This window comes from Triticum aestivum, chromosome 6A (genome assembly GCF_018294505.1).
Source record: "Triticum aestivum cultivar Chinese Spring chromosome 6A, IWGSC CS RefSeq v2.1, whole genome shotgun sequence".
Taxonomy (NCBI): Eukaryota; Viridiplantae; Streptophyta; class Magnoliopsida; order Poales; family Poaceae; genus Triticum; species Triticum aestivum.
In genome coordinates this window covers 549,895,382-549,905,056 of record NC_057809.1, presented here as the reverse complement: position 1 = coordinate 549,905,056, position 9,675 = coordinate 549,895,382, and the positions used below count along the sequence as shown (strand labels likewise).

Sequence of the window (9,675 nt, the reverse complement as noted above, 5' to 3'; positions counted from 1 at the left end):
TCGATCTTGTACTCTAAATCAGCTATCAGAGTCTACGAACTGCATACAGACCAGCGTCTCTAAAAAAAGACGTATGAGACCAGCGCATACAGACCAGCATCGTCGTTGCTACCGGAGTTCCGGCCGCCGCATTTCCCTCCTTCGGCCTCATGGTCTAGCGGCAGCACACCCCCACCCCCACCCTCTCCTTCTCTTTGACCCACTTAGCAGAGGCGGTGACATTAAGCCATGTCCTTCTCTTTGACCCGTGCCTCTGTCCATTAGCTTCATGCTAACAACGCAGCAGCTTGTCAACGGTTTCAAACTACGGATTTAATCCAAAAACGTGGAACGGTTTAGATTGGTTTGGATGGGAAAGACACTTGGCTTGGTTCAGTCTAGATTCTGTACTTCAATATTTGGATTGGATTGGATTGGTTGTTGGAAGGAAAGTCGAGTGGTTTGGGCTGGTTTTAATTTGGATTTGAAACTATTCACAAGCTTAATTGCAGACACTTATCTAACACAAAGTCTGTCAACGTGGCATTGTGCACGTCATTGTTGCGCGTCCAGTCAATGGTTTTGGTCAACTACTAGACCAGGGTACCCACACCATGACGTGCAACAAGTTTATGATACATTCTTGATGCAAAGAAATGATATGATGCGTGCCATAGAAATGCTACAGGGCAAGTTTACTCCACGAATTTGCTTGTTCTTTGGCTTCTGTAGCCACGTTATAAAATCCCCTTAGTGATGATTAGCAATGTCTTAGTGAAAATAACGCATGTCAGCCAAAAGGTCAACCATTAATTCTGTTGCTATTGGTGAGATACCAGACAAGGGCAGAACATGTGGAAAAAGAACTGCAAAACATGTTTGCTAAAAAAATGGCAAAATATGTCAATGTTCATCACATAAGCCATGCCACAAAAGGTGATTACAGATAGTCATCAAGCACTTGCGTGTTAGCATATACATTCTGGGAAATTCCGATCAATTTGAAATGGCATCAAATACATGATACATAATGCAGTGGCAGCGTAATAAAACATCAGAGATTACTTCACAAGCGGTGAAGTCAGAATGTATATGTCGATCTCATCCAACGTCGGGCGGTCGCGCAGCGTCAAGCTGTGTTCATTTGCCAGATGCAAGAGACAAATGAAATAGAGGTGTGGCGAGATTTCAGTCGTTGAAACATCTCTGTTACTGCATGGAAGATCATGCAGTACCTTCGTCAGGCACAGAGACGGTTCTATGTCATCTCTTTCCTGCAGGACCAATTACAATCAGGCTTAAGTAAATCATAGGACGGGAAGGGGAAATGGTTCTTACCAACAAAGTAAGGAAATCATAATACTAGTGAAGAATGTAAATATAATGTGTGCACATGGTGATGTTAATTGTTTACATGTAAACTTATTCTATTCCCCTGACAAAAATGTACATGTACTCAAACCTGTAAAGTAACAATGTTCTTTTAAGTCCATTTAAATGCATGAGTGCACTATGCCACTACCGGAGTAGGTATGTAGATGCATATGAATATAGGTTCATAACTCCAGTTGCCCGTGCTGCTAATGAATATAAAGTCAAGTAGGAGGGTTGATTTTAAGTACTATACTATTATTAAAACCCTTGTTTTTTGTTTAAAGGTATCAATAAAACATGGGCAACGTATTAGGTATGTAGGTGCATATGAATGTAAGTACTACATAACTCCAGTTGCCTGTGTTGCAAATGATCCTTTTTTCAAATATTCCACGTTTGGTCACAACACAAATTCTTATGTTTTCTTAAATCAAACTAAGAATATATGGCACCCAAAAAATTGTCAAACCACAACAAATTTTGTTTTCTACGTCTAAAGGTATTTCTTTTCAGTCCCTCAAAGGTTGGACACACCCAACCCATAGCAATTTGCAACATTCCAGCGATGAGCAGTAAGCTATTGCTTATTGCAGACAAATAGAATATCCTTACAAATATATAATATGTATTACTATCAAATACGAAAACTCAGACCCAAAATGTCACCTTAGTCTAAGCAACTTGATTACCAGAAACTGTTTTGGACCAAGAAAGCCAGTAAATGGCAATAGCATGGTTGTTACTTGGTATATATTAGATTACAGTGGCCCCGTATGTAATATATCAAAATAATCCATCAAGATATGTAGCATTGCAATGAATAGGAAAAGTCATAATCATGACAAGCACTTCATCAAAAAAATTGAACAATTTATTGTGCTAAACAAGTAATTTTAAGAGGGGATGCCACAGCTAATCTACATAAAAAATGACAGTTAGACCTATATTTGATGATCGTACTTAGTAGTAACCAAAGCACGTGTATTACCAGATCAGCAGTCTTAGCAGATGTATGAATGTGATTCCAGAGCACTTCCTTTAAGGCATGAACATCGACTTGTTTCGATACCTTGTCATATTGTACATCAATCTTATTGACCTATGATTCAATCACAAAGAAAACAGGCATCAGCTCAGAACTGACCAACAGCCCAAAAGTAAATTGGTTATACCACAAAGAGTCATCAGCCTGGAACAATAAAAAACTATGTATATAACTGTTCGGGCTTAGCACTCTGCCCAAAGGCCAACAACTGTAGATTGGAGGAGCCCTCGGTAGTCGAGTATCGACTAACCCGATGTTGCACAGACATTATGTGGCATCATCAGTGTCAGAAACAGTAGTTCATAACAGGGTATAATGTGCAGAAGAGGGTCGATAGATATTGGCTGGCTTGAAAGCAAGATCAGATAATTGTAGGAAAAAATAAACCAGTGGTGATAGAAAAGACTTGGCATGGGAGGAGTCCGTAAAGAGGGATCTGAAGGACTGGAGTATCAGCAGAGAACTAGCCATGGACAGGGGTGTGTGGAAGCATGCTATCCATGTGCCAGAACCATGAGTTGGTTGCGAGATCTTATGGATTTCACCTCTAGCCTACCCCGACTTGTTTGGGACTAAAGGCTTTGTTGTTGTTGGTGGTGGTGGTGGTGGTGATAGGGAAAACTCTTTATGAGGAAAAGGTCAAAAGGACAATTATATTTCCTTGCATTCTACTAAATTACAAAGCATGCCCATGGACAGACTGAACTAGCCACTTAAGACTCAAACTTTATCCTGACAATCCATTTTAACCCAAATTCTTATGATAACATACTACCCAAACCAAAATACTAGCAATAGCATTGCAAAGGTACATGCCAGTACAATTAGGGCGGCTAAGAGTCAATCCTAGCTCGAGCCGAGTGCTAAGTTGTCGCTGTATCAGACATTTGATATTTCTTTTATTGTTTGATTTGTTTTGGGCTGTAATTGTTATACTGATGAACTCAGTGCGGTGTTTGTATGGTTGGGTGCCGGCTGTTTGGGGCTTTATATAAGCCTTTCGTGTAAAAACATCTAAGATTGTGCTTAGATCCTTTGAGAGACTTGAGAGCACTGAGGATTTTAGGTGCAATCAGCGCTTCAGCGCACCACACCTTTAGTTCAACATTCAAAAAGTTAAGGAAAACATCTATTTTTTTCCTACATGCATCTTCCATGAAATGAAAAAGCAGATCCAGATTCAATCCTCATACTGCGAAACAATAAAGAAAAGAATTGACTATGCATAGTACTCTCTCCTTATGATTATCTATGGCGCGTAAGCTTTTGGCAGAAAAATTAGCATACGGATGGTCGTTGCTGATCCTCAAATAATTCATAGTACTCCCTCCTGTAACAAACATGGTTGTCCGATCCATGAAAATAGCAAACAGGGTGGCTCTAGAGGAGAAATTGCGCGGGAAGAGCTAGGCGAGGTGGGCTCTGTCTAACCGCAACATAGAGTTCCAAATCTGGCTTTACTGTACGGGAGAGAATACCATGTGTTGGGAGCCAGAAGGTAGAGTTCCAAATCTGCCTTGCATTTTCAGATTTTTTAGAGAAGTTTATCTGCCTAAGATTTTGGGAAGGGGGGAGTACTAGATAGCACCAGAACATTGTTTCATTTCAGATTTGGAAATATTCACTGCTGAATTTGTCCCTTTTGATCTTTGATGTGTGGGTAAAATTTTGACATGAAATTGTATGGCATGTTTACATGCATGTCGTCTGAATGTTGTCAAGTCATTTCAGAGGTTTGCATACCATTATATGGTAAACTATAGAACTTGGTGCACAAGTCCACATAAGCGCCATAGTGCATACAACCCACTGCCTGACTTGGATCCTCAAACAATTCAAGTGAAATATGGAAATGGTATCTTGTAGCCATGGAGCAAATTTCCAACTGCTTATTTCAATATTGTTTGCTATACATGTCTTGACCTTGGATCAGTATATTACTGTAAACTTGTAACATAATATGGCAAAGACAATCATGAGCATTAAATACAGCCGGTGATAGTAATTTCTCGGTGGAGATTAAACCACTGTTTGACATTTAAGCCTACAATATTGTTCATTTGATGATTTTTCTGGCCACTGACATTCAGATGGACATAGAAAGATAAACATACAGGAGAACGTCCAAATATAAGTACATAGAGATGAATGTCTTGAAAGCAGAAGGGGCAGAGGATGCACCTGTCTTGGTTTGGCAATAAGATTTACTGGCTCTTCCACATCGCTAGCCGCATCCCCTTCATCAACATGATCATTGCCCAGGTTATCATCATCCCAAGGTCTGGATGGCATAAAGTCATCGCTGTTGTCCCTTGAATCATCTATAAGGAGGTCAAAGGCACCGTGGACCATTGTACCAGATAAATGATGTCAGAAAAAATAACAAAATCACATCAACAGAAATATAGGCAAATAGTACTCATGAAGGCATAACCTAGTATGAGCTGCAGGTTTTGTTTCACATTGCGGAGGATTCTGATAAATGGGATCATCTAGCCAGATTTTATCAAAATTATCATTTTCTTGACATTTTTTTTTACTTTTGAGGCTATTTTTCTGCAGCAGATTATAAAATAATTTCCTGGAAACAGGCTCTTCCAGAAATGCAGGGAAAGGCTGCATACAAAAGACAAAGTGGTCGGACCCTTCCCCGGACCCTGCGCAAGCGGGAGATACGTGCACCAGGATCTACCATTTTTTTAGATTACAAAAATCAACTGTAAGCTGAGACATGCTGCTAACAGAATGCTACCTAACATCAATGTTCATAACAGATTAAATCTTTCCCGGATTGTGTAAATAGAGCAATAAAGTCTTCAATCAAAACCAGCAAGTCCAGAAAGAAGTACAATAATGCAATGTGAATATATGATACACGAGGAACAACAATTTTAACTTGTAAAGACACATATAGTATAAATAGAAAGAAAAAAAAGTAAACCTATTGTTTTCAAACTTCAATTTTTTGCAGGTCCAGAAAGAAGTACAGTAAAGTCTTAAGCAGGAAGAGAAAATCTTCAATTCAAATACAGAATGCGAGAATGTAACAAAACTTACCAAGTGGTTTTCTTCTTCTTCGAGCCAGACACTGCAAAAAAAAGACGCACAGTTATTACAGCCGATCCTAGGCCCATATCAAGAATAACTTTCATGAAAGTAAGCATTACCAAAATATCTGGAAGAAGAAATAATTTAACAAGGCTTTCAGGTTGGTAATGACAATCCTCTGGAAGTTTATTGTTGCAGCTACCCTTATTTGCAGGCAGCAACAATGATTTTGGGTTCTTGGGAGGTGCAAAAACATTTGCCTTCTCATGTTCCAATGCTTTGGTGAAATCAATATCAGGCTCGTCTTTGCCTTTCTTCTTCTTTGCCTTTTTTGCTACTTCCAAATCACCAGAAGAAGTTTGGGCAGGCTCCAGATCTAGACAATGGTAAACTCAGTATTAAATAAGCTAGTTTGAAATGGAACCAAAATAGGACTAGCCAGGGTTTACCTCTAACTTTTCGATATTTCCAATGCTCAGGTCCAGCCCAAGCATTTGTTTTGGAAGAGAATCCCGCACCAAGTGACAACAAATCTGCAATTTTCTCGAGCCTTTCATCTACATCAGGACCGTCTGGACCCTGGAAACTGTACTCATAGTCATCGGTTTCCTGTATACCAATATACAGTCAAGACAACAAATTTGTAGAATCAGGTTTGGAACTTTGAACTTGTAACAAACTATAACTGTTCTTTTGTACTACCTTGGATGTGGGTATTGTTCTAATAGAAGAGAAATAGCAATACTCAGTTGTAGGCAGCAGATTATAACAACAAAAGAAATGCTTGAGGTACAAGATACAAAATGTAAATCAATAGTTCTACCGTATGACTAATTGACTTTTCCTCATATGCCTTCATATACTCCCACGTTTCAAAAGATATCGTTTGGGAGTTGGACACAAGAGTTAAGAGTGTGAGTGAGATGTCCATGTTACCCTTCAGTTATTTTCATGCCCTTATCTTTTTTATCACCAAGGAATTAAATTGCCTCTTTTTCCTCCTAAAAGCAAGGCACAGAAGCACAAGAAGTCAAGAAGGGTTAATTAACTCTTTTCTTGATGGCATTGATGAAGCAATAAACTGGAACACGGTCACTAAAGCTGCGTTGGAAGTTTAGAAAGACCAGTATTTTGAGGAAAGTTCGGGAGGCTAAGAGGATTTCTATTGTGGAATGGAGGGAGTGCATGGATAAGTACATAATGCACAAGTAAACAACAGATAGTTCCCTAACCAGGTAGTAACTATTTTTCTGAAGGACCATGTCTCAATTTTGTCTAGTTTACAAGTACCTCTTCATAATTTGTTGAGTTGAAATTCATTGGGTTGCAGTTTTCATCATATGCACTGTCCTGATCATCACAACCACCAAAATCCCAAGTTCCACAATCAGGTGGCATGCTGTCATCATTACTGTCAACCACCTGATCTTCCATCACCAGCATTTGCCCGGGAGATGCATCATGTGAGGGCCTTTTATTTTCTTCATCAAACTGAGCCACGATATCCCTCAAGGTAGGAGAGATGTCATTGGGTAGAGGCATGTGAACTATCATTTGCTCAATTTGTTCTGTCAAAGAGTAGTAGCAACTCACTGAAATCCAATTGGAAGCAACATGTAAAGAGCATACACAGCAGAGCGACAAACTGATATTACCTTTAGCAAATGAAAGATCAATCACCTCAGCCTTCTCAGGATCAGATAAGATGCATTTGTCTGGCGCTTCAAACGAATCAAAAAGCACACGACAACTGCCATATACTCCAAGATTATACAATAAGAGCCCCTTTGCTCCACCTTCATCAAACTGAGCAGTGGTCTGATGGTATAGAGGATCCACCGTGAAGGCAGCTATAATTGCAAATAAAATGACCTTGTAGTTTCAGCCCCATTATAGAATTAATAAATTCCACAGAAGCACAATGAGAAAAGGCTTGAAACATACCATCAAACTTCTTAACATTAAGAGCCTCAAACGAGGACTCCAGCGTCGAAGCAGGTGAAATCTGTATAGCCGAAACAGCATTGTCAAGATAAAGAACAAGTGAAGTGCAGGTAGTGAAAAGTCGTGTTAAAGAAATGTACCCTCCTATCAACATCTTTTTTGTTGACGCCTTCTTCTTGTGCAGGCTCTGCATCACCTTCTCCCAAATCTTGTTACAATTTCCAAATCAAAACACTGTAAGAAGTTGTGTAGCTTATATTTTTCTATGGTTATTAAACTTGCAACTATGAACACATAGCTAAGTTTATGACAATAGTAAACAGATAGGGAATTCACAACAATAGTCATATAACAATATAAACAAAAAAGATGTACCAAACCAAACCTACGTCATTCTCAGAAGGTTGATGCCTCATGCAAAGTGCACACTCATGTAAACCAGCATAACATGGTATGTAGCACTGAGTGGTTTCCCAAAGAAATGGTAATATTACACTGTGATTATTACCTTAACAAAAAGGTGCTAAGGTCGTCCTGATATGGTGATATTTTTAAATTAAAAACCTAAAAGATGTTCTTATTTTCCTTTGCATCAGCTTAGAAACTGATCTTATCAGTAAACCACAAACGGACGTCATGTATGACAGCTTACTTCAGAGTTTAGCTTGCAGAGTTGGTTTCCAGCATTATAAGAGTATTTGCAATTTATACCAAGCCGCTTAAACAAGACAAATAAATTCAAATTGGTGCACAATTAGAAGATACTAACAACGTAAGTGGATACATACCAGCCTCTTCCCCCCTTCCTGCGCGGTTGATCCCACCGAGCACCTTGTACGCCTCAGAGTGCACCGAATCCACACGCAGAGAATAGATCTTGACGCCAGCCTCTAGCGTGCAGCTAGCCTGGTCGCAAAACCATAATTTGTTTCCTCAATCTTATTATTTCATAAGAAAAAGAAACACAAAGCTGTTTCCAGATTGAAAAATAAGAAAGGAAACGGAAGATCATATCACGCGCACTTTCTGGAAGTTGGTCTCGTCGTCCTCCTCCTCCCCGGCAAGGATGATCTCGCTGAGGTGGTCGATGAGCCCCAGCTCCCACGTATTCTTCTGGTTGATTTTCTGCCAGATTTCCACAGACAGGGAAGAAAAAAAAACAATCTTGGTGAGATCCAGGAGCGATGTAGGGTTCTGACGGTGGGTGAGGCACGTACGTTCTCCGAGGCGAGCTTGATGCAGTTGTGGAATAGGTCCATGACCTCGTCCCGGTTGAGGAGGTCGGGATGCGGGGTCTTGGGCGCGAGAGATGCGGCGAGGGAGCGTCGACGGACGGAGGCCGCGCGGGCCATGGCGCGAGCGCGGGCGCGCTCGAGCTGGTCGTCGTTGGAGCCGAGCGGGAACGCAGGCGGCGGCGACTGCAGCAGCAGCCTCGAGCCGGCCGCCATCCCACGGGCGGGAGGCGGAGTCGGCGCCCGCGGGGGGGCGGCAGCGGAGGCGTCCTCGGCGGGCGGCATCTCGTGGGGAAGGAAGGACGGCGGCGAGGGAAAGGGGATCGGGTTCGGGGGATCTGCGGGGGTTACTTTTCTACACTCCGCTTGGGGTGTTTTGGAGGAGTCTGGTGTCGTTCGGGCTCCGTCCCGGGGGTGGTGTTCAAATTTTCGGGAGCCGCTAGAAGCGGCAATCGGCGACTCGCGAATCCAACGGGCTGTTTTTTTTTCTCTCTCTCTCTCTTCGTTCCAATGGGCTGCTTATTTTTTTAGCATGGAAAATTAGGCGAAAATTTTCAACCCGATAAGACCGTTAAAATTCATGGTTTTTCTTTTTATTAAACATAAAATTCATGGTATTCTGAGATCACCGGATGCTGCAATCCATTTCTTTGTCGGGTGCTACAACCCATCTGACCTTATAAACAACATATTTTCAGCTCAAATACATAATGAGTACTCCCTTTCAACCCAAAAAAATGTCGCGAGTCATTTTTACAAATAACATGTTTTCCTCGGATATATTTCAGGAAGAATTCGACCTAGGCAAGTAGATGGATGAAGATGTGGACTCCTCAAGCTACTAAGGAACAATGTTGGCAAAGCTCCAAGACTCTACATTTTTTGTTGAGTGATCAAAAATCGTAATGAGTTCATAGGAAAGTCAATACTATTAAAAGGGGATGAGGTTTTGATCATGAGTCATTTTCTCAAGTGCTTAGGGATATTGCTCTAAAAAACGCTCAGCCAGACCCTCACATTCCTATTTGTCTAGAATCCTAAAGTCAATCTCGA

The 9,675-nt window shown here is 41.0% G+C and overlaps 1 protein-coding gene across 1 annotated transcript; it reads right to left on the bottom strand.

Moving 5' to 3' along the window:
- Nucleotides 1-834: 834 nt before the first annotated feature.
- Nucleotides 835-8,991, bottom strand: LOC123128412 (condensin complex subunit 2). Its single transcript, XM_044548403.1, has 13 exons — nt 8,608-8,991; nt 8,414-8,515; nt 8,179-8,296; nt 7,531-7,598; nt 7,391-7,451; nt 7,102-7,296; nt 6,737-7,014; nt 5,896-6,055; nt 5,566-5,822; nt 5,456-5,486; nt 4,580-4,719; nt 2,342-2,452; nt 835-1,253 (listed from the first exon to the last, which is right to left on the bottom strand). The coding sequence occupies exons 1-13, from the start codon at nt 8,905-8,907 to the stop codon at nt 1,041-1,043; spliced, it is 2,034 nt and encodes a 677-aa protein (XP_044404338.1). The 5' UTR covers nt 8,908-8,991; the 3' UTR covers nt 835-1,040.
- Nucleotides 8,992-9,675: the final 684 nt, after the last annotated feature.